This window comes from Vipera berus (assembly GCF_964194415.1).
Source record: "Vipera berus genome assembly, chromosome: 1".
Classification (NCBI taxonomy): domain Eukaryota; kingdom Metazoa; phylum Chordata; class Lepidosauria; order Squamata; family Viperidae; genus Vipera; species Vipera berus.
In genome coordinates, this window is record NC_138202.1 from 9,892,482 (window position 1) to 9,918,201 (window position 25,720).

Genomic DNA, 25,720 nt, shown 5'->3' on the forward strand with positions numbered 1-25,720 from the left:
TGACACATCAGTAAAAACCAGGTGGAGCTACTGTCGCACCACTGTAGCCCCCATTTTGACTTTTTTGACCACCCTCTTGAGATATGCTGCTTAATTTTCACCCTTTGGGAGAAGATATCCCTAAAATAGGGTGCCTGATTTCAGATGCTTTGTTAATAACATTGAAGCTCCTTCTTCATAACCATAATACAAAATGTATTTTTCTGGAATGATATAGGGTCTTTTGCTCAAGCAGGGGCTGGACTAGAAGACCTCCAAGGTCCCTTCCAACTTTATTATTCTGTTATTCTATTCGACTGATGCACCCTGAGCTGACATTTTGACAGCCATCCACCCCAACCCCAAAAACGTTTCCCCAGGAAGGCGAGATTGGCATAAATACCCAAGTGCCAAGGGGACAAATTTAATCTCCTTTAATCTCCAAAACTAAAAAAAATAAATAAAAGACGAGGAAGAACAAGTCAGTCTGCAGCTCTCCAGCAACTACCCTTCCGCTTGCTATCACATATTCTGCAAATATAGAGCTTATAAATATATGAATTTATCAGCTGGGAAAATCCATTCTTTTACCTGGAGCAAAATGCTAACAAGGAGCCTTCTCAGCTGCAGCTGACAATTCAAAAGGGTCTTGAATCACACATGAGACAACTCACTTTCAGTTAGGAAGAGAGAAAGAGAGAAAGTTGAGCTTCCAAAAGAGGGGATGTCGGCAGAAAGTGGGGATCTGGCTAGATGGATTTACCATCGGGATCTCTGCTCTGCTCTCCGAGCAAGGCCAGGGCTGCCATTTGGAGAAGAACAATTCTTTGGGCAATTTAGACTGAATGAAATCCGCCAGGGAATGAGAGACTAAGGTTTGCTGTCTTTAAGACACATTATTTTACCGTAAGCTGAATAAACTAAACTGTGGGGAGGTGGACGCCATAGATCATGAGGGGTCAAATGGTGTGATCCAAAAGCCACGAGGATGACCAAATTAGGGTTCTTCCTGGGTTTTTTTTAGGGGGTTGATCTGTTTTTTAGACCACAGCCTGTGGACACCCCTGCCCTGCTTGAGATATTGTTGCAATCAAAACCTGGGATGGAGATGATGCCTCCTAGCTGATTATCATTTTAATAATCTAGATTTCTAAAGCTTTTAAAATTACAACAAATGTCTCCCTGTTTTTTTAATAAGCAAAGACACACACACACACACACACACACACACACACACACACGTATACAGAGACACTGAGGAGGACAATCATTTCTTCTCAGTCCTGGAAACTTTCACAACTCTAGGTAGTCCTCACTTAACAACCAGTCATTTTATGACTAGTTGAAGTTATGATGGCCATGGAACAGGTGCTTTGTGGCCTATAAAGCACATTGTAAATTGTTGTGCCACTCCCACCAATTATATGAGCAGATTTTGGACCGATCAGCTTTATGGCCTGTTGTGGTGTTCTCTGGTCATGTGACTTCAATCTGGCTTTTTTTTTCTAGTTTACAGCAAAAAAAAAGCCCATTCAAATGAATGGGTTCACTTAACAACCACTGAATTCACTTAATGACTGTGACATTTGCTTAAAGACTGCTGTGAAAGGGGCTGGAAATTTAATTTCGGTCACAAGGATGCCTTATGTCCATAATTCTGGGCTCAATTACCTTCGTAAGTCAACAACTACACTGTAATGTGCCAATGTTTGAAGAATCTCCAAGTAACATAAAAGCTAATTTGATCATGTTTATGTGAGATTTCTTCTGTTTGGTTGCCCAGCAAGACAAAACTGAATAGGACTGTCATGAGTATTTTGCTCCAGGTTAAAAAAAAAAGATTTTTGCAGCTGATAAATTCATATTTTAAGAAGCTCAGTATTGGCAGAAAACACAGCCAAACTTTTTGCTTTAAGAGGCAAGACAGAGGGAGTCCTCAACTTTCAACCACAATTGAGCCCCAAATTTCTGTTGCTTAACTTAACAATTGTTAAGTGACATTTTATGATTTTTCTTGCCACAGTTGTTAAGTGAATTACAACAGTTGTTACATTATTAACATGGTTGTTAAATGAATCTGGCTTCCCCAATGACTTTGCTCATCAGAAAATAACAAAAGGTGATCGCATTGCAACCTGGACATTGTAACCATCATAAATATGAGCCAGTTGCCAAGTGTTCAAGTTTTGATCACATGACCATGAGGATGCTGCAATGGTTGTAAGTATGGAAAATGGTCATAAGTCACTTTTTTCAGTGCCGTTGTAACTTTGAACGGTCGCCTAATAAATGGTTGTAAGTCGAGAACAACCTGTTCTTGCCTTTGGATTTTGCAGCAGATATGGCAGTAAAGAAATTAAAAGCTTGTTAAGATAATTTAATATCTGGAACAGGTAGGTGATGGGCCAGAACACACACTGGTGGTTGATTGGTTGGAGAGTGCAGGCGCCTGCATGAGGTAATCTATGTTATGATTGGTTGCTGGGTGTAAAGGGGGAGTTTCCCTTCTGTGTTCTGTGTTCTGTATGCTGTTTTGTGATTTACCTGATGATTTACCTCATAATGTAGTATTTTGCCTGACTATCTTGTTTACTGGAAATATAGATGTTAAATATATTTATTTATATAAAATTACATGTTCTTTTTTTACGTCTCTGATTTCATTTGGACACCGGCTGTGCAATTCCCTGACAAAGCTTTATTCATTTAAAACAATGAATGAAAAGGTGGGGGGGGAACCATAGGGTATAAAATGAACTCTGGAAAGAGATTCCATAATTCCCACTGAAAATGGAAGTTACTCCCATGTGAGGGAACAAAAATTCCTCTTTCTAAGACAAAAAGTGAATAATAACATTAAGTGAATAATAACAATAATAATAATAACATATTTATATGTTACTTATATGTAAGGGTGTAGGTCTATACGTATGTTGTATATACCGGTAGTATGTTTTAAATGTGTGTTATGTATGTGTACACTTTGAGAGGAAGCAACTAAATTTCATTTTTAATGTGTGCCATTGTGCGTGCAGGAAAAAATGACAATAAACGTTATCTAAAATAAAATCTAATCGAATGCACACCACTTACTGCAGGCATGTCAAACTGCTGGCCAACAGGCCAGATGCATCACGCCGAAAATGCACCTACTCCATTGCTGGCAATGCGGGAAAAGTCGCAACACGTTGCGTGATGTCATATGACGTTGTGAGTTTGACATGCATGACTTATTGGGTGACTTAATGGGGGAGGAAAATTCCAGGATTTGAGAGAACAGAGTTTGTCAAATCTAGAGAGATTCTTGGATACAGGTAGTCCTCGATTTACAAATGTAATGGAGCCTGCCCATTGCAGTCATAAGTCATGATGGTTGCAAAGTGGGTCATCATGTGACCAGACCCAATTTTATGACCTTTTGTTATTAGGTGACCGCTGTGGTCATTTATCGAATGCCGCTGTCATTAAGCAAACTCATTATTTGCTACGGTCTGTTTTTGCCAAAATGTCAGTTTTCAGCAAAAATATTGCAAATCATGGTCATGTGAACTCCAGATGCTGCAAATGGCCATAAATGTGGGCTAGTTGCTGAGTACCCGAAATATAGTCACATGACTGCAGTGGCTATCAGAGCTTCAAATCCCGGTCATAAGTAGCACTGGGGAGGTCCATTGTAACTTTCGTCACTAAGCAACTCATTATAAGTTGAAGACCGCCTATAAGTTAGTAAAATGTTTCAAGTTTCTCTTCTTGGTAGACCTAAGGTGCTCCAGATCCATTCTTATGATCTATTGTAGTAGACTTCCCTTGAAGCTCGAGAATCCTAAAACTGGAAAGAGTCTTAGAGGTCATCTAGTCCAACCCGCTGCCCAGTGCAAGAATCCTCATTCCTCATTCCAGGCAAATGGCTGCTCAAACACTTCTTGAAAACCTCCAGTTCTGGAGCATCCATGATTTCATTTCACCTCACTTCTTTGTCCCTAACTCTCTAGTTTGTCTCCAGCCATGCAATTCCTGGCTAGATTATCCCTCCATGGGGTCCCTCACAAAGAATCAAGAGTAGTTATGTTTTCTGCGTCTGTAGCACCACTGGCGGGGGTGTCACTATGATATCACAATGCAGGACTTAGTGATGTCATAATGGAGGGCTTGGGGATATTACAGGACTGGCAAAGTAAACTCTGTATTTCGTGCATTGCTAAATCCAGAGCAGGAAGAGGAAGGTCTGGTAATGTTTAAAACAAAACTCTGTTGTCAAGAGCTGGGGGGAAGGGGTAATGACATCATTAGGTGATGTCATGAGTTGTTATCGAGTGACATAAGGACAAGATGATCCACCCTGAAGCTTTACATGGCCTTAACTGCAGCTCCCGGAAGGCCTTCTGTTATCCTTCCTAATGTGACAAAAAGGGACAAAATTATCCCCTGAGTGAGGAATGATCATATTCCCTTTATTTAATTATTTTGATTTAAATTCAATTCAAATTTAAGCTCAAGCATTTTCATTTTTTAAAATGACTGATACTCCACTTTTTTTTTATCCAGAGGGCACTCAAAGTCGCTGTCTTCAATTGTAATTTAAAAAATGACTAAAACCTAGCTTTAAAAGGCTAGCCTTTGTTAATCAAAATTGCTGTCTGAATGGAAATTTTTGTCCAGGACTTGCCCAGATTTTCACTTCTCTGCTCCCATCCTACCTTTTGCGGACTTGTGACTTACAACCCCAACAGCTGAACAAGAAGCCTTTGTAGGAAATGGTGGCCAGCTCTTAAGCCCCCTCAAATATGAAGTCCACTAACCAAGGTAAAAAGTCAGGGTGGGCCATGTCACAAAAGAACCCTTGGTGATGTCAAGAGGGCTTGGACCTGGACAGGATGAAGCAGTGATGGTGGTGATCCCATCCTCAATGGGATTTCAAGATTGTCATCTCCTGAACTTGAAAACACAAGACTGGGAGGGGACTGTCATTCTCCCCCCAGTTCATTGACGGTGGTTAGAAGAAACACCAGCTCCATCCAACACCTCTGTGACAACCAAAACCACAAGGACTTGCCTGCAAGGATTTTGGCCATGTGTATTTTTACTGGGACAGCATCCTTGGACATAGAGAAGAGAGACTTCAGCTGCCCCCAATGGCTGCTAAGATCTTTGAGAATATTGGCAAACTTAGTTTGGGCTTAATGTTTGCTGGTGGAGTGGTCAACTCTATTCTTTATAATGTGGATGCAGGTCACCGGGCAGTCATCTTTGACCGATATCTGGGTGTTCAGGACAAGGTGGTAGGAGAGGGGACTCATTTTTTCATCCCCTGGCTGCAGAAGCCCATAATTTTTGATTGCCGTTCTCGCCCTCACAATGTCCCTGTAAATACAGGGAGCAAAGATCTCCAGAATGTGAATATTGCACTCCGGATCTTGTTCCGGCCAGTGATAATGCAGCTTCCCCGGATTTACACGACGATCGGTGAAGACTATGATGACCGAGTGCTACCCTCCATCACGACGGAGGTGCTCAAGTCAGTGGTGGCTCGCTTTGATGCAGAGGAGCTGATCACGCAGAGAGAGTTGGTCTCCAGGCAGGTGAACGAAGACCTGTCAGAACGGGCAGCTAGCTTTGGTATTCTCCTGGATGACGTCTCCTTGACTCACCTGACGTTCAGCAAGGACTTCTTGGATGCTGTAGAAATGAAGCAAGTGGCACAGCAGGAAGCAGAAAAGGCAAGGTTCTTTGTGGAAAAGGCTGAGTACCAGAAGAAGGCCTCTATCATCATGGCCGAAGGAGACTCGAAAGCTGCGGAGCTAATTGCCAACTCCCTGGCTTCCGCAGGGGAAGGTCTTGTGGAACTGCGCAAACTTGAGGCAGCTGAGGACATAGCAAAACAACTGGCCCAGTCCCGCAACGTTACCTACGTGCCCTCATCTCTCTTCCCACTACCTCGATGAATCTGCCTTGGGCCTGCTCCTCTTCTGTCTCTTCCTATTCCCTTGATGGTAGCCAAATCAGTCAAAACCTATTATGAACATCAACTGTAGAGTGTCAAGACAATGGCCAAAATGTAATGCGGGTTGGAAAATTCCTCATCTAATAAATTTCACTCTCAATGTCCATAAATATTATTTTTACTGCATCAGGACTTGGAAGGAAAGTACAAGTGAAGGGGGGGGAGGAAATCTTCTAAGCCATTGCTTTCCCAACCTGGGTAACCTACAGGTAGTCCTTAACTTATGATCATTCCTTTAGTGACCGTTCAAAGTTACAGCAGCACTGAAAAATTGACTTATGACCGTTCTTCACACTTACGACCATTGCAGCCTCCCTGTCTTCACATGACCAAAATTTGGATGCTTGGCAACTGGTTCATATTTATGACGGTTTCAGTGTCCTGGGATCTTTTGCACTCTTCTGACCAGCAATGACAAAGGGGAAGACAGATCCACTTAACCACCATGTTACCAACTTAACAACTGCAGTGATTCACTTAACAACTGTGGCAAGAAAGGTTTTAAAATGGGGCAAAAATCATTTAACAGTTGTCTTGATGAACAACAGAAATGTTGGACTCAATTGTAATCATTTGTGATCAATAGAGCCATGGTGGTGCAGTGGTTAGACTGCAGTGCTTCAGGCAAACTCTGCCCACAGTTTGGAGTTCAATCCTCACTGGCTCAAGGCTGACTCAGCCTTCCACCCTTCTGAAGTCAGTAAAATGAGGACCCAGATTTCTGGGGGCAATAGGCTGACTCTGAGAGTGCTGTAAAACATTATGGGGCAGTATATAAGTCTAAGTGCTATTATTATCACAAATCAAGGACTACTTGTACCCCAAAATTGGGTAAAAGTGATTTTTTTTGGATAACAATATATGAACCCGTTACCCAAATACAACAGGGACATTTAAATTGAATTAAAACAGGTAGTACTCGATTTACAACCACAATTGGGACAAAAATTCCATTGTCAGGGTGGTAGTAAGTCTTCACATGACCAGACCCAGTTTTACGATCAGTTTTGTTATGGTTGTTAAGCAAATCCAGCTTCTCAAAAGGGCACCAATCATGGTCATGTGACTGCAGGATGTTGCAAATGGTCGTAAATGCGACTTGTTCATGCAATCTGACTGGTGGAATGCAACAGAAAATGTGTACAGGTAGTCCTTGACTTATTAGCACAACTGAGCCCCAAATTTATGTTACTAAGTGATAAATTTGTTGTGAGTTTTCCCCCATTTTACAACTTTTCTTGCCCTATTAAGCGAATCACTGCACTTAAGTTAGCAGCACGCTTGTCGTGTGAATCTGGCTTCCCAGTTGACTTTGCTTGTATAAGAAAGTCACGAAAGGGGATCACGTGACCCCGGGACACTGCAAACGTCATAAATATGAACCCGTTGTCAAGCATCTGAATGTAAATCATGTGACCACGGGGATGCTGCAACGGTCACAGGCCTGAGAAAATGGTCACTTTTTTTAGTGCCGTTATAACTTCGAACGGTCGCTAAACGAACTGTTGTAAGTCGAGGACTATCTGTATTTCTACCCCCAAAGAAAACCACTCTCCAAATCCTGTGGCTCATAGCCAAATTTTGCGTCACATACAGCACACACGCACACACACACACGCACACACACACACAGAGAAAACCCTCTCAACACCCAAGTGCCTTAGGAAATGCAGAATATTTTTCTCCTCTCTGTAACGATGCCAGCCTTTCTCAGCGTTTTCTCGCTGGCAGTGACATCTTTCAAACGGAGTGGCCCTCTTTTTTCTTTTTTCTTGTTTTCTTGTTAGACAAGTAGAATACATTGACTTTATCTCATGTCCTTCTGCTGTCCTGTTATGTTCCGGAGAGGGAGAGAGAAAGTGGGAGATGGTCAAGGATAATGACTATTTTTCCGTTTCATCTTGGCCACCTCCAAGCTTGCTGTTTTATCCACAAAAAATAGATAAATATGTTTAAACAGAGGACACAGCTGGCTTGGTTTGCAAACAAGAAAGTGACTGTTTTTCTCCCCCCTTCTCCCTCCCTCCGTTTTTCGCCTCAATTTCTCTTTCTACTGTTTTTTTTTCTCCTCCATTAGGAACACGCATTTTATAGGTCATTCCTAAATATTCTTGACCTTCTCCGCTCCCGTGATTTTGTATGCTCAGATATTCCAGCATAGTGGGACAAGAACAGCTGACCTGCAGCTTTTCTCCTTTTTATATATTTAGGACAACTTTCCACAGAACTCGTCGTCCTCCAGATATTTTAGGCCTGTAACGCACAGCAAGAACGGCGAGGATGGCCTGGATTTCAAGCTGGTTAGGAATGCTGGGAGCACCTGCATATCTACAGGTAGTCCTCGGCTTACAACCATTCATTTAATTACAGTGGCAATGAAAAAAGTGATTTACTGTGCTCGCACTTATGACCCGTAGCATCTCGATGGTCCCATGATCAAAATTCAGCCGCTTGGCAGGCACATGTACAGCATTTATACCACTGGGGTCATGTGATTGCCATTTGTGACTTTCCAAGCCAACGTCCGACAAAGTCAATGGGGGAAAGTGGATTTGCTTAACAACTGCATGATTCAGAATACAGAATTAACAGAGTTTGAAGGGGCCTTGGAGGTCTTCTAGTCCAACCCCCTGCTCAGGCAGGAAACCCTACACCATTTCAGACAAATGGCTGTCCAGTCTCTTCTTAAAAACTTCCAGTGTTGGAGCATTCACAGCTTCTGGAGGCAGGTTGTTCCACTGGTTAATTGTTCTTACTGTCAGGAAGTTTCTCCTTAGTTCTAGGTTGATCATCTCTTGATCATTTTGTCTGATCATATGTGGCTCACTCCTCCAGAATTGTGGTCTTGCTAAAAGATTTGCCAGAATTATATTCTAGAAGTGGCACCTCTAAGAGTGCAAGAGGTTTCTGGCTGTTGAAGCCCACCGAGAGCAGAGATTATTATTATTATTATTATTATTTTATTTGTATACCGCCCTTCTCCCGAAGGACTCAGGGCGGTAAACAGGGCAAACATATAAAAGTACAAAAATACTAAAATTAAGAAAGAATTAAACGAGATGCCCAAGTTACAACAATAGGTTAAAATACATTTAAAACAACAATAAAATCCAAACCCATCCCCCATCAGGCCAGGCCGGCTTGTTCGAACAAATAAGTCTTCAGATCGCGTCGGAAGGAACGAAGGTTGGGCGCCATCCGGAGCTCAACCGGCAAACGATTCCATAAATCCGGGGCGCCCACAGAGAAGGACCTCCCCCTGGGGGTCACCAGATGACATTCTCTGACCGGTGGCACCCTGAGGAGGCCCTCTCTGTGGGAACGCACAGGGCGGAGGGAAGATCCCATCGTCTCCCCAAAAAGGTGCTCGGATGAAGATGGGGAACCTGGACCGTCAGATTGAGCTATGACAGGCCTTACAGGGACTCAGCCAAAATCACTGTAGTCCAGTGGGGAAGGGGGTGAACTGGAGGGGAAGACCCCAGATTCTAGTCCCCATTCGGCAACTGAAGATTATTCTAGGTCAGTGGTGGTGAACCTATGGCACGCGTGCCACAGGCGGCACTCAGAGCCCTCTCTGTGGGCATGCGTGCTGTGTCCCAGAGATGGCGAGGGACTGGCCCCTGCCATCCTAGCCATGCCCACCCAGTCTGCCATGACCACCGAGGCCACGCCCACCCGGCACCCGGTGATAGGTAAGTGGGTTTGGGGTTGCAGTTTGGGCAGTGGGTGTCTAAAAGGTTCGCCATCACTGTTCTAGGTCAATTTCTCCCTCTCAGTCCAAGTGACTAGCTGCGAAAAAACTGTCAGAGAGAGACTGGCCCGGCCAGGGGAAGGAATCAAACAGGTAATTAGTCTGGAATCCCTACATGGGCATAAGAGGCAAAGTCTAACCTTAAATGCCAGTTTGTTTCACCCAGGTACAAACCACCAGTCTGAGGCGGTTCCTGTGTTACATAGGCTTGAGCAATAAAATAGCTAGTTGAGCTCTTCACATATGGATCTGATTGTTCGTACCTGACAGAAGGAGAGAAACCCAGGTTGAAGGCCACCCAGGTGTGGTATGGTAAGGAAATACGGAAAGAGAGAGAGAGCGCTGTGCTGCATAGGACACCATCCCAGGAGACAGGAGTCATTTGGGTTCCATTAGGTGCTGAAGATCTTAGCTTCATACTGATCTGAGTAAGAGAGCAGAGGATGTAAACAAGCAGCTGTCATTTACTGACACTCCAAAGGCTGGAGATAAGACGGCACAGAAGCGCCTTCTTCCACAAGGGGAATGTTGCAAGAGAGCATGAAGAAGTCTGATCTGACTGGGTATAAATTCTGAGCTGGCGTTCCTGCTTGCTCAGAAACCGCTAAGCTTTGAGTCCCTTCTGAGGGTCATGCCAGATATTGGAGAGAAGATGAGAAACACAGCGAGACCAAAGACGGGAACAACTTCAGGAGAACCAGGGCCAAGACTGAAGAGCAATGGATCACAGACAGTTATGAAGGATGAGAACTAGGAGCCAAGGGAAGAATTACAAGGGGCTGGGAGAGGCATGACTCAGTGCTGTAAGACATCAATCCGAGCCAGTACGGGCAGTCCCCGACTTACAACCATTCATTTAGTGACCACGGCACTGAAAAAAAGCGACATGACCACTTTTCACACCTACAACCAGTTTAATCTAATATCTAATATTAATAGCACTTAGACTTATATACAGCTTCACAGTGCTTTATGGCCCTCTCTAAGCAGTTTACAGAGTCAGCCTGTTACCCCCAACAATCTGGGTCCTCATTTTACCGACCTCGGAAGGATGGAAGGCTGAGTCAATCTGGAGCCAGTCGGGATCGAACTGCCGAATTGCTGGCAGCCGGCAGTCAGCCGAATTAGCCTGCAATATTGCATTCTAACCACTGCGCCACCAGGGCGAATGCAGGAAGTCCTCAGCTTACAATTCATTTAGTGACTAATCAAAGCTACAACAGGGCTGAAAAAAGGACATGACCAATGTTCGCACTTGCGACTGTTGCAACATCCCGATGGTCACATGATCAAAATTCAGCCAGTTGGCAACTGGCTTATATTTATAACGGTTGCAGCATCCCAGGGTCATGTGATCAAGTTTTGTGACCTTCGGACAAGGAAGTCAATGGGGAAGCCAGATTTTCTTTACAACCACGCTACTAACTTAAACACTGCAATAGTTCACTTAACTGACATGGCAAGAAAAGCTGGAAAATGTGGTGAAACCCACTTAACGACGGTCTCGCTCAGCAATAGAAATTGCGGGCTCAAAGTTACAACCATCCAACAATGGTTCAAAGTTATGACAGCCTTGAAAAAGATGACCTAGGACCTAAGCTAGAATTTATGACTGTCACTCCCCCCGCCCCCCCCGGCCCCCCATGATTAAGTAATTGCAATTTGGCAACCGGCTCACATTTACAATCAATTGCAGTGTCCTGTGGTCACATGATCATGATTTGCAATCTTTTTTGCTGGTTTCCGGGGTGAAAAACGCCCATTGGGGAGGTTGGATTTGCTTAATGATCATGCAGTTCACTTAACAATGGCAGTGACTCTGTAAAAGGTATTGTAAAATTGGGTTTTAAACAGAAACTCTGGCCCCAGTTGTGTCATAAGTTGAGAATTACTCAATACTGTATTGAGCCAGAAATCAACGCAAACAGTAACATTACTAATAGAAATAGTAGCATTGCAGAGTTAGGATAATCATCAAAGGAGAATTGTCTTCCTCATTGGGAAGAGTTGGATAGCCAGAACCAAGCTACAGATTCAGGAGATACTTGTTTATTTGCAGAGCTTCTAGGATGCTCTCTATTTCAGGGCTTTTCAGCTTTTTCAACCATTGTACCACTTTTAGGATATGGCAACATCCAAGTACCACCAGTCGCCTAGCAAGGTGTCAAAAACTTGATGACCAAAAAAAAAAAAGGAAAAAAGTGATGAAGTACACATAGTCCTCAACTTACAAGAGTTCCTTAGTGACTGTTCGAAGTTACAATGGCACTGAAAAAAGTGCCCCCCAAGCCACAGCTGAGCAAGACACATGCCTGCCCGCCCGGTGGCGCTCTTCATCCTGTCTGAGGTTTTCACTGTTGTGAGCATTTCTGTTGAGGATTGGTAGCAGAGGTGGGGTGGGGGGTGTTTGGTTTTTATCCCCCCCCATCTGCTGTGTGATTGCAGCAGGTTTTGGTCACTTCACATGACCCTGGGACACTGTGACCGTCATAAAAATGAATCAGTTGCCAAGCATCTGAATGTAAATCACAAGACCCTGGAGATGCTGCAACATTCCAACTGATCGGCGCTTCTTCTGGGCTCAGAAGCGCCAGGATCAGCACCAAGCTCCAGCTGGAGCCTTGTGCTGATCCTGGCGCTTCCGCTGAGCCCTGACAGCCCCGAAGAAGCACTGATCCTGGCGCTTTCGCTGAGCCCTGACAGCCCTGCAGCTCCAGCCGTCTCTCGCTCAGGCTTGTGTGGTGCTGCCACCAGTTCAGCTCATTCCCCTCCCCCACTATCACTTTTCTAGGATGGTCGTGTACCACCTGCCAGGTGGTACCTGTACCACTGGTTGAAAAGCCCTGCTCTATTTCAATCCAGCTGAGAGATGTATAGCTGACCAGGTCCATAATTTGGATTAAAAAATATAACCCAAATTAAAACCCAAATATTACCATATAGCCTACAAAAATATACTTAATGCTATATGCTTCAAAAATATACTTAAATGTACTTAAAACTAATTACTTATCCAGAAGGTGAATTCTGGTAGCTCACCTGCTGAGTTAGCCAAATCTTTGCAGATTTTAAGACAGGGGTCTTCAAACTTGGCCCTTTTATGATTTGTGGACTTCAACTCCCAGAATTCCTCAGCCAGTGTGCCTGGCTGAGGAATTCTGGGAGTTGAAGTCCATAAGTCATAAATGGGCCAAGTTTGAAGACCCCTGCTTTAAGATCAGGTGGAGCCTAGGTCAGGGAGCTCTAATCTAGAGAAAGGAGGCAGGGTGGAAATGACATGTCAACCTCTGACTAAGGGGACTTATTAAAAGTCTACCCTACTGGATCTTACTAGGTGGTATCAACCTTACCAGGTGTACCAGAGCAGGAAATCCATTCCACAGAAAGACTAAAACTGCTTTTATTTAAGATTAGGGTTTAATCATAGTATAATAGTATCTTGTATCTCCTCCACCATTTTACACTTCTGGGAATTGGTGCAATGGTATGTGGGAATGCTCTTGGGAGATAGGGTGGGGAGAAAAGATGGTGTCTGGGGACCAATCAGAGAGGGTGTAATGTATTGGGCCTTTTTACTTGTGCTGTTTCCACCTGTCTTTGAATGCTGCTTGAGATTGCTTAATCAGGGAGTCTGTGTAACAGTCGCTGGCTTCCCAGACATGCAGTCTCCAGGACGACCATTGGTTGGCTCTAGGGCGGCAATAGCCTTGGTGGAGCAGTGGGCTAATGCCTCCTTAAGTAACACCAGCTGCCTGCAATTAGTGCAGGTTCGCATCCCACCAGGCTCAAGGTTGACTCAGCCTTCCATCCTTCCGAGGTAGGTAAAATGAGGACCCAGATTGTTGGGGGCAATAAGCTGACTTTGTAATAATGCTGCTTGGGGTGTGTGAAAGCCCTAACAAGCAGGCACATACATAGAATGAAGGCTACTGCTAAGCTTGTAAGCCGCCCTGAGTCTTCGGAGAAGGGCGGGATATAAATGGAATAAAAATAAATAAAAAATAAAATAGGCTCCTTCAAACCTATTGGCTGCCGCCTAGTGGCCAGCAGTATAAGTAGCTGCGCAGAAGCCTTGGTTACCAGTTCAGTTCCTGTTATCCAATAAAGCAATGTTCCTGTTTGAACTCTCTCCTCTCGCCTGCTGCTTGTAAGAAACCCGGTACACAACAGAGGGTATAGCCCACAGCTCCATAATGAGCACAAAAGAAGGCTTAGGAAGGAAACCCCCTCCCCCCTATTTCTCTGGCTATAAAAGAGATGGTGGGAGATTAGCACCAGACCAACAATCAAGAGCCAAACAAGACAAAACAAGCTAACAGTAAGCAACATCCCCAAACTAGGAACCACCAGCCAACATTGACAGGGCACACCACTAGTATATACAATGAGAGCAAACCCTACCCCCTTACTAACACTGATGATGTTACCTAGTTGGGTAATGAAATGTCTGCAAGGAAACAACCAAGCTCAGAGAGCACCAAGAATTCCACAGTTCAACCCTGAGCTACCAATATTCTCTTCTACCAGTACAACAAAGTTACTCAACAGAGAGGCATTCTTCTTGCTACAATTCCACCACATTTGTGTCCTCTAGACATTCCCGAGACCAATTGCTGGTCTCAAAAGATGGTGTCTTTTGGGGGAGATTAATTGCGCTCCATAGCCCTTCCAAGCTGAGTTTTAGAAACAGCTCTCTCTCCTCGCACACACTGCTTCGCACAGTTCAATGAATGTTGGTGGCCCGTTGCCAAGTTGGTGTCATCTCCGGCCAGATCTTCCCTCCTTCCTAGGAGAACAAGGTATCAAGAAAGCCAAATTCGAATTTCCAGCTCTGCAAAAGACGTGCATCAGCCAAGCCAGAGATGTAAACTTTAAGTCCATTGGGGTGACATTTGACAGTTGGGATAATCCAGTGGGACTACTCGGACGGCCAGAATCTCTGATGTGGACCAGCTGCTTTTAAGTTTGGTCTGTGCAAAATTCAGAGGGAATTGCAACCCGGAGGAGGTGGGGGGGGGAGAAAGGAAGGAGAGTGCAAATTTGTCCCTTGATTCCTCACTAACCAGGCAGAAGAAATGGAGCGTGTTATTAAAATCCCATTAATGCACATTTTGCATATTCAATATCCAGAATTCTATCAGAGGAAACCATGGCAGGCCACGACTTCATGCGTTGCCCCTGCTGGATCAGTAATTCCCTGCCTTGTAGGTACAAGAGATCCAGCATTATTAGAATTCTCTCCTAGTGCAATGACATTGTCTGCCTTTGGAAGCATCTGCCTTGTGTGGGCAGAGAATTCTAACAGCCTCTTGAAGATCTTGGAAGGAGACAGCTTTTAAAAGCCTGTCTTTGCCGACGGACTCTTCCCGAACACGAGACGTGGCCCAATTAAGAGCCGTGCCAGAAACAAGGAAGAGCTGAGTTACAGGTTAAAACATGTGTAAGGTCTGGCGAACAGCCCTAGCAGATTCCACGATTAACTTGGTATAAAGTCCTGCACCATCTAAGACAGTATTTCTCAAACTTGGCGGCTTTAAGATAGAACATAGAATAATGTAGTTGGAAGGGACCTTGGAGGTCTTCTAGTCCAACCCCCCCACACACACACACTCAAGCAGGAAACCCTATACCATTTCAGATAAATGATTTTCCAGTCTCTTTTTGAAAGCCTCCAGTGATGGAGCATCCATAACTTCTGAAGGCAAGTTGTTCCATTGGTTGATTGTTCTCACCCTTAGGAAATTTCTCCTTAGTTCTAGGTTGCTTCTCTCCTTGGTTAGTTTCCATCCATTATTTCTCGTCTTGCTTTTTGATGTTTTAGAAAATAACTTGACCCCCTCGTCTTTGTAGAAGCCCCTCAAATATTGAACACTAGTACTAACATGTCTCCCCTATTCCTTCTTTTCATTACACTAGGCCAGGGATAGGCAACCTTGGCTCTTTTATGACTTGTGGACTTCAATACCCAGAATTCCTGAACCAGCCATGCTGACTCAGGAATTCTGGGAGTTGAAGTCCACAAGTGATAAAAGAGCCAAAGTTGCCTACCCCTGGCCTAGATATACCCAATTCCTGCAACCGTTCTTAGTATCTCCAGTCCTCTAATAATTCCTGTTGCTCTTCTCTGCACTTTTTCCAGAGTCTCAACATCTTTTTAATATTGTGGTGACCAGAACTGGATGCAGTATTCCAAGTGTGGTGTTGCTTGCTGGTTGGGGAATTCTGGGGGTTGAAGTTCACCCATCTTAAAGTGGCCAAATTTAGGAAACATGATTTTTTTCCTCCTGTCGTCTTCTACAAACTTCAGCCTCCAAAACTGCAAAATGGGAGGGAGATTCAAATATTTTGGCCTTTCATAAGACAATAAAAATTTGGATGTTTCCCCAGGCATTTGAGCTGGGGATTTTAAGCAACCTTGTGGGCGGATTTGTTGATTTGGTCTCGATGGATTGAAACTGAGAATATAGCCAAGAATATGCTATTTTCTATCATTATGTTTTTATCTGATATATTACGTTTTGTTCAAATCTATTGTGTAACCCCTCCCCTGCTTTCCTGTTATGGCTATCTAAGTAAATAAATAAACCTTGGTAACTTTAAGACTTGCAGTCTTCAACTCCCAGAATTCCTCAGCCAGTTTGGCTGGCTGAGGAATTCTGGGAGTTGAAGTCCGCAAGTCTTAAAGTTACCAAGGTTGGCGATCTCTGAAATAAAGCACATGAAGGTCATGATGTCATCACACATCACTTGTGTGACAAAGGTGTGATGCATGAAATGTCACTGTGACATTTCATCCATTTCCTTGAAAGAAGAAGCAAGGAAAAACTCTAGAAAACTGCCATAGGTCTTTTAATGTTCCTTTTGGTCCTTTAAAGCAGTGTGACTCAACAGTGGCAATCTTCAGATGTATGGACTTCAACTCCCAGAATTCCCCAGCCAGAGTTGAGCAACACTGCTTTAGATTAAGTCTGTTTCATTATCTGTCCAGTTAACAGCACCTAAACAATGTTAGCTGGGTTAAGCTTGATTAATATTTGGAAGAGAGACCACTAAGAAATTTCAGGCTTGTAGACTAGACTAGGAAGTCAATAAAAGATTCTGAAAGACACAGAGACAAATCACTGCTATCTTATTGCCAGGAAAATTACTGCAGCCATAAAGTCAACAGGAATCAAATCAATCTTCTCCTTTGTTATATGCTCCTGGCAACTTTCCTTCGTGACCGGAGGCAAGCTCACCTGACCAATAACCATCCAAGACACAGTGAAAGCCTTTTGTTTCGGTTATTGTAATAAGCGGGAAGAGAAGCTTGGTTCTTTCCAAAGTTCCAACCCAAAATATTCCCTTCTTTATACAGCCCTGTCCCGGCCGCTACATCCCTCCTCTTTCTCCATTGGCTGAGGTACTATGAGGTTACACTCTTTCTGACCACCTCCTACATATTTCCTGCTACATACTAAATCATACATCATGTGTACATTAAAATTAAGAGATAATTTATGCAACGTGTGTCAGTTAATATTAATCAACTAATTGCACATGCTCAGTTGCCTGAGTTCTGCCCCCCCCTTTTAATGACTTCTTAGAAAAAATAGGTTCTTTCCTGTTTTGCTAGTTATCTGCTCTTACAGCTCCTGTTCCCATTCTGAAGACCCAGATAACAATTCTGCCTATGTGTTTCTCTTACATCCTTCCTTTATGCCATAGGTCTGCAACCCGCGGCTCCGGAGCCACATGTGGCTCTTTCAGCCGTCTCCTGCGGCTCCCAGTCCTCTGCCATGTGCAGTCCAAAAAAAAAAAAAAAAGTGGGACTAAAAAAGTTCAACCAATCAATTCAAATATGCAGGGTAGGTGCATATCTCGCCTTGGCTCCACTCTTCAGTCAAACCCTGTTCTGCGCATGCGCGCATGTACGCGCATGTGCACACATTTTTTGCGGCTCCCAGTTTTTCCTTTTGTGAGGGAACCGGTTCCGAGTGGCTCTTTCACTGTTTCAGGTTGCTGACCCTTGCTTTATGCTATCCTTTCCTGGTTCCCATCTATTATAGTTGCTTCGCCACTCAGTAAATTTCCACTGCAGCAAATTCAATTTTAAATTTCTCTTTCAATATTACATTTTTGAAGAGCTTTCCTTTACTTCTATCATTCTCCTTCTCCTACTCCTGCAGTTGTTAAGTTAGTAACATGGTTGTTAAGTGAATCTGGCTTCCCCGTCGCCTTTGCTCATCAGAAAGTCGCAAAAGATGATCACATGACCCCAGGACACTGCAACCGTCATAAATACATGCCATTGACCAAATGTCCCAGTTTTGATCATATGACCCCGGGGATGCTGCAACTGTCGTAAGTGTGACAAATGATCATATGTCACTTTTCCAATGCTGGTGTAACTTCCAACAGTTACTAAATGAAAGGTTGTAAGTCAAGGACCTGTATTCTGGCAGAGAAGCACCTTTTCTATCACTGTACAATTTGTGAACCACACAATTCCTTTCAGCATCTCTCTGCTGGAATTCCCGGGTGTTGAGTGTGGCCAACAGTTTCAGTTTGCATTGGGGACCAATTGTTCACACATTTTTGCTTTTACTAGCTTGGGACTTCTGAGAATTGAAGCCCACATATTGTACCTAAAAGTCGCAAAGCTTGAGAAACACAGTTCTAGATAATGCTTTTAAAGAGACCCCTTTGTGAGAAGTTCTATATCAAAATATATTTTACTCTTTAGACTGTTCCCACCTTCCCTTAAGATATAAACGGAATCCACAATGGTCTGAGGAACAGCGTCTCCACTAGATAAGTGATGGTCAAGCTGAAACTAAATTAAAAAGGTAAAGGTAAAGGTTCCCCCGCACATGCGTGCTAGTTGTTTCCGACTCTAGGGGCCGGTGCTCATCTATTCTGCAAGATAACACTCAAAATTTGTGCTTCTTGTCTGGATAACCTTGCAGGGATGACGGGGCCTTCCAAGATGTGCTAGGATAATAACTCAGAATTTTATCCTCATTACCTTCTTTAAAGGTAAAGTTTCCCCCGCACATGCGTGCTAGTTGTTTCATCTCCGTTTCAAAGCCGAAGAGCCAGCGCTTGTCCGAGGCACCGCACTACACACTTCCTTCCATGTAGATGCAGTTCCATTGAGGACCACACGCTGAGTACGGCCTGTCAGCCAGCTACGAATCCATCTGGTGGTGATGCTGTCTAGCCCACATTTTTCTATCTTATCAAGTAGAAGGTTGTGATCTACTTTATCAAATGCCTCTTAGGTTGGTTGCTCACATCTCAGTCTCCCAAGCAAGAGTACTATGTGAGTTCACAGGTATAGAATAGGTGGCACCTGGCTCAACAGAAGTAACTGAGCGGGATCTAGGAATCCTAGTGGACAATCACTTAAATCTGAGCCAGCCGTGCACTGCAGCTGCCAAAAAAGCCAATGTAGTCCCAAGCTGCATCAACAGATAGTATCAAGGTCACATGAAATATTAGCACCATTCCTTCGGGAATAGGGTGGTATACAAATTGAATAAATAAATAAATAAATAAATAAATGAATGAATGAATGAATGAATGAATGAATGAATGAATGAATGAATGAATAAATAAATAAATATACTGCTTACAGAGTGACTTGCAACTAATCCTTGCATGACCGCTGCAGCATCCCCATGGTCACATGATCAAAATTTGGGAACTGGTGTGTATTTGTGACAGTTGCAGCATCCTGGGGTCATGTGATTGCCCTCTGCGATCTTCCCAGCCGACTTCTGTCAAGTCAGTGGGGGAAGCCAGATTCTCTAAACCAGGGGTCCCCAACCGTTTGGGCACCAGGGACCGGTTCCGTGGAGAGAGGTTTTTCGGCAGACCGGAGGAGGCGAGGTTTTGTGTGCTGCCTGCATCCCACGGATGGGGCTTTGCTTGTTTGTCCGGACCAGTTGCTGGCATGCTGTGGACCGGGACCGGTCCACAGACCCGGGGCTTGGGGACCCCTGCCCTAAACAACCAGATGATTCACTTAACTGCAATGATCCACTTAACCACCAGGGCAGAAAAAGTCATAAAATCAGATACGGCTCCCTTAACAACTGCCTAGCTAAGCAATGGAAATTCTGGTCCCTTCGTGGTCATAACTCGAGGACTACCTGCACTGAGGCAGAAGAGTATTGGGGGCAAGAGGACAAACAAAGTAATTCTCGGGAAGCTCCTAAGACCCACTGTTTGTTGAAGGAGATGTCAGGAATGGCGCCAGGAAAGCAATGGGACTGTCCCCCCAACCTCTCTAATCTCCTTTGATGCTGCACCCTTCAGGATCGGCAGCTGTTCTACCCCCTCCCGACTTTCCAGAATTTCTAATATACCACAGAGAGCACTGAGCATGCAGACTGATGCAGCCTCAGGATCTTTTCCACACTTAAACGGCCCCAGGAAATCGGCTTCTTCCTTTGCACAGCATCTTATAGCAATTGCACGTCACACCTACTCACTTTTCTACACCGAACTCCCTGCCCAGCTGTGGGAGTAGGTGGGCCAGCTCAAGTCCTCCAAACAGCTCCAAGTATTATAATTTCATGGATGGGCTGCCTCTGATGCTTGGGCAGGGTGTTAGAATGTAAAACCCAGGCAAAAAAAACCCACACGCATGAAGAAGTAAAGGTTTGGTCCGTTTGATTATTTCAAATACCAAGTCACATACTGAAGCAGAAGTGGGCATTTTACAGTCCCTGGGCTATATCTGTCCCTTTGCCTGTTCCTGTCCAAGCCCGTGTGAACTGCTTTTATACGGAAAGCAATTTCCATTCCTTTTCAATGTACGTATGTGCGTGCATGCACATTCACACACATTCACAGCCCTATTGGTTTGGCCCTCAGCTACAATTCCAGTTTCTCGTGTGGCCCGTTGGGAAAATTATTTGCCCACCTCTGTGTTGAAGGGATGTCCCCCTTGCATGCAGGACTTGGGCTAATGTTGTTCAAGTAAGCCTTTGCAAAATAAACAAAATAAGCACTTTACATACGGGAGTACTGTAAGAGCCATTTTGAGATGTGTGGACTTCAACTCCCAGAAAACCCCAGCCAGCAATCACGTGTTTCTATCAGCGATTCTCAACTTCAGCTAGTTTAAGATCTGTGGACTTCAACTCCCAGAATACCCCAGCCAGCAATGCTGGCTGAGGTATTCTGGGAGTTGAAGTCCACACATGTTAAACTGGCTAAGGTTGAGAAACACTGATAGAGACTTTTGATGGGATGTCCTGGCCGAGATTTACTGCATTCACATCTGTATTCTGCCCAAGGTTGTCTGCAAGGTATGGTCAAAAAAGTCAAGATGGTGTCTGCAACTGAAGTCCCACTTATTTTTATATGTGACCCTTCCGCTTACTTTGAATACTTGAACACGGCAAAGGAGATCATCCTCTAAGTGTTTTATCTATCTGCCCGGGGTTGAGATTGAGGATTTAATGTGAGATTTCAATGGCCCTCTGCTCTCTTCCCAACTACGGGGATGAATCGGAAAGCTTTCCCTGCTGTTGTGATTTTTAAAGGGGATGCCCAAAAGGAAGAATTTGAATTCCACGGAAGGTAATCAGTGTCCCTGTAATTTAGCTTATTTTTAATTGAATTTAAGTGAAACTGGTGCATGTAAAAGAACAGGTTGTAACTGCTATGTTTATTTTTTTGACATTTCCCCCCCCCCAATTCTTCTACCTGCTTGAAGATGATAATCAAGTAATGATTTTTCAGGGTTAGGTAAAGGTAAAGGTTCCCCCGCACATGCGTGCTAGTCGTTTCCAACTCTAGGGGCCGGTGCTCATCTCCGTTTCAAAGCCAAAGAGCCAGCGCTTGTCCGAGGATGTCTCCGTGGTCATGTGGCCGGCATGACTAGACGCCAAAGGCGCACGGAACGCTGTTACCTTCCCACCGGAGTGGTCCCTATTTTTCTACTTGCATTTTTACGTGCTTTTGAACTGCTAGGTTGGCAGAAGCTGGGACGAGTAACAGGCGCTCACTCTGTTACGCGGCACTCGGGATTCGACCTGCCAAACTGCCGACCTTCTGATCGACAAGCTCAGTGTCCTAACCCACTGATCAAGTACTAAATAGCAAGAGGGGAAAATCCCTTTCTCAAACTTCTTCATACCCCCAAATAAGGTACCAAGACCCAATCCACATATCAAAGGATAAGGTCTGCAAATACAAACAGAGTTAATTAAATTATGTCTTCCAGAGGAACTGCATGTTCACAAGAATAAACATGCCTACCTACACACACACACACACACACACACACACACACACACACACACACACATCAAGTGCCACTCTAGAATCAGCACCTGACAGCCTGGACAAACTCCCCCTATAAAAATCTGCTGCTTTACCCCATTTCTCTGCAGCCTGCCCCTAAATGCAAACTGTTTTGCTTTTAGAAATAAATATTTCTTCTTTCCTCATTGCTGTCTGGATCTCATTTTCATTCATTCTTACACAGCCTTGGCTTGAGTCAGAACCCCAAATTATTCTTCTGACACCCCTTTTCTTTAAAATTGTTCGTGGCTGGAATTTAGGCTGCAAACCTCTTGTCCTGGTGTAGGAATACATCCCCGGTGATTTGAATAGAGTATATTTCATATCAGGCATTTTATCACATTGCACGATTAGCCTCTGTGTCTTTTTGACCGCTTAATTACCATTCGGTTTTCAAAATGCATTTTAATTAATGTTGTAAATGGGACTATAGAAAATGAACAGCATTTAGCATACAATTAGCAAAACAAAGTCATCAAATGATTCGTGTCATCTTCCTATGGTGAAATTTGTACTACAGTGATAATTACTGGTTTGTTCATGCTTGGTATGTGCAAATGAGCCTTGTCCGTTTCTAATTTTTATAACCTTAAGATGGTTTTCTTACATTTCGTAATAATTTTTTAAAAATCAAAAAATTAATATGCACTGGTTTTTACTGATGCGTTTTAGGAAGTGTTGACAATGTTTAACAGAATAACTTATAATATTTTGTATGTCTTTTCTTTATTTTTTTAAAAATGGCAAACTGTGGATCAAAATTAAAAGTGCATAAAACTGCATTCTGGTTTGCATATTGTTTCAAAAACAATAAACTGAATAAGATTATAGCATCCTGGAAAAGCTGAATTAATACCTTGCCCACCTCAGAGAGATCTCTGGGCCCCTGGAGGTCATACTGTTCATTTATTTATATAAAGCCAAGCTAGAAGACACTATTTCAATACTGATTTGCTCTGCGCTTTTTCTAACAAGGACAGCTTTGAAAGGTTAATGGTGTCTCCAGTGTTTTCAAATTCTACAGTTTTATTTTTAAAAAGATGCGTGTTTTTATTATGCTGCTTCTTCACCATTAGGCGCTGATAAAGCCAGCTATAAATCATACATTAACCCAACTAAATTCTACTGGTCTACCAAAAGCTGCAGAGTTGCTTAAAAAGAAAGCAATAGCCCCAGTTTGTGGTTAGAACCTGCAATAGCAGCAGGCTATTAAATGGTGAGGAATGCTGGGAGTTGTAGTTTAGTAACCACCAGAGGCCTATAGAGTCCCCAGTCCTGAGGAAGAGAGGCCTCTTGTGCACCACCTTAGAGAAACTGCTGAACAGTGTTTCTCGATTTTGGCCACTTTCAGATGTAGGGACTTCAACTCCCAGAATTCCTCAGCCTGGGGAATTCTGGGAGTTGAAGTCCACACATCTGAAAGTGGCCAAAAGTAAGAAACACAAACTCTAGTCTTCATGGGCTTCCAGGAAACCTTCTTTAGATGCTAAATCCTATTTAGTCCCTTCTTTCAAAAAGCCCTAACCGTGGCCTGCTGTCTTGAGGGGATCCTTCCATTATGTTTTGATATAAATAATGTGGGCGCGCCAGACCTGTGGAACTGCTTGCCGGTTGAGCTCCGGATGGCCCCCGACCTTCGCTCTTTCCGGCGCGATCTAAAAACGTACTTATTTGAGCAATCTGACCTGGTCTGATGGGTTAAGGTTGGGGTTTTAATATGTTTTTAAGTATTGTTTTAAATTTTAAATTTGGGCATTATATTTAATTGTTTTTTAACTTTTGTATTCTGTTTTTATATTTATTGCCCTGTACACCGCCCTGAGTCCTTCGGGAGAAGGGCGGTATAAAAATATAATAAATAAATAAATAAATAAATATAATTTCCTTGCCATCTTATAAACATAACTTTGACTTTACTTCTTAAAGTAATTGTAGCCTTTTTTTGAACCAAAGACGCCTTTGAATTCTGAGAGAATGTGATGGGCACACTCCCAAAATGGCTGCCACAAGATACTCATCTGTTCCCCAAATGGCGAAAACAAAACATCCACACAACAGAACACTAAGCAGGGAAGTTCTTGCCTTCAAGTGGGACCAAGATAAATCTAATAGAGTTGTGTTTTGCCTTGTCTTGCATTATATATCAATATATTCTTACCTTCTTTTATTAATTTCCTATCTACCTAACATCAACCTATCTATCCATCAATCCATTCATTTACCTCCACTACTCTACCTGTCTACCAAACCATCCATTTATAAACCCACCCACTATCCAATCACCCATCCGTCTGTCTATCCATCCATTCATCAATCTGCCCATCTTCTCATCAGTCATCCATGTCAGGCGAAGCTCAAGAATGAAATACAGCAATCCAGCCAATGTTCATGTCTTTACTTGCTTACATACAATAGACAAATTCTTGGCAAACTAAACCTTTCCTACTCTCACCCTAGTGAATGTAGAGTCTAGGGAGAAGCTATCCTAACTCTTTTGCTCTGACCTCTAGGCAATGCAGGCTGTGCTGCCTCGTATTGACCCCTTTCTGGATTGTGCTCCCTCCTTCCTTGGAATTTGCCTCTTCACTGTAGTCCATTACACCAGCAACCCCTCTATAGGCAGTATCTCTTTCTCTCTCTCTTTCCCCTCCCCTCTCTCATTTATCTATCTATCATCTCTTCACCCATCGGGCCATCCATCCATCAATCCATCCAGTATGGCCCATCCTCTGTCTGTCTGTCCGTCTATCTATCTATCTATCTATCTATCTATCTATCTATCTATCTATCTATCTATCTATCCCCATCTATCCAACCATACATTTATCAATTTGCCCATCCTGTATCCATCCATCCATCCATCCTTTCTTATTCACCTACCCTCTCCATCCATTAATGTCCATCTCTCTCTCTCCATCTATCTATCTGTTATCATTTATTTCAGCCATCTTTTCACCCATCTGTCCCTCCATTCATCAATCTGCCCATCCTCTCTATTTCTATCTCTTCACCCATCCCTTCATCCATCCATCCATCCATCCATCCACCCATCCATCTTTCAGCTACCCATCTTCTCACATCAAAACTGTGGTGGCACAATGGTTAGAATGCAGTACTACAGGCTAACTCACTGCTCACTCCAGGAGTTCAATTCTGAGCATCTCAAGGTTGACTCATCCTTCCATCCTTCCAAGGTCTGTAAAATGAGGACCCAGATTGTTGGGGGCAATATGCTGACTCTGTAAAGTGCTTAGATTGGCTGTAAAGCATTGTGAAAGCAGTATATAAGTCTAAGTGCTATCATCAATCCACCCATCTTCTCTCCATTCAGCCATCTATCTATCTCTTATCTAGTCACCCGCTCTTCATCCATCCGTCTTTCCATCCATCCATCCATCCATCCATCCATCCATCCATCCTTCTTTCCCTTTCTTCCCTCACCCAGCAGCCTGAGGGCCATACTGAACAAGATTGAGATTTTCATGGTTTTCACTGAAGCCAAGATTCCATGTTTACAGCAAAGCCTTTTGACTTTGCTTGCTATCTCATTTTTCCCAGACCTGCAATCAGATTAATATTGTTTCTCTGTCACAGGGGTGTCAAACTGACAGCCCGCGGGCTGAATGCATCATAGCAAAACCATGCCCACCCCATTGTCAGCAATGGAAAAAAAGTCACGATATGCC

At 43.6% G+C, this 25,720-nt stretch overlaps 1 protein-coding gene across 1 annotated transcript; it reads left to right on the top strand.

Moving 5' to 3' along the window:
- Positions 1 to 5,111: 5,111 nt before the first annotated feature.
- LOC308660055 (prohibitin 1-like) lies at positions 5,112 to 5,921 on the top strand (the record flags this gene model as incomplete). Its single annotated transcript, XM_081314273.1, has 1 exon — positions 5,112 to 5,921. One exon carries the CDS (start codon positions 5,112 to 5,114, stop codon positions 5,919 to 5,921), a length of 810 nt encoding a protein of 269 aa, XP_081170399.1.
- Between the last annotated feature and the right edge of the window lie 19,799 nt (positions 5,922 to 25,720).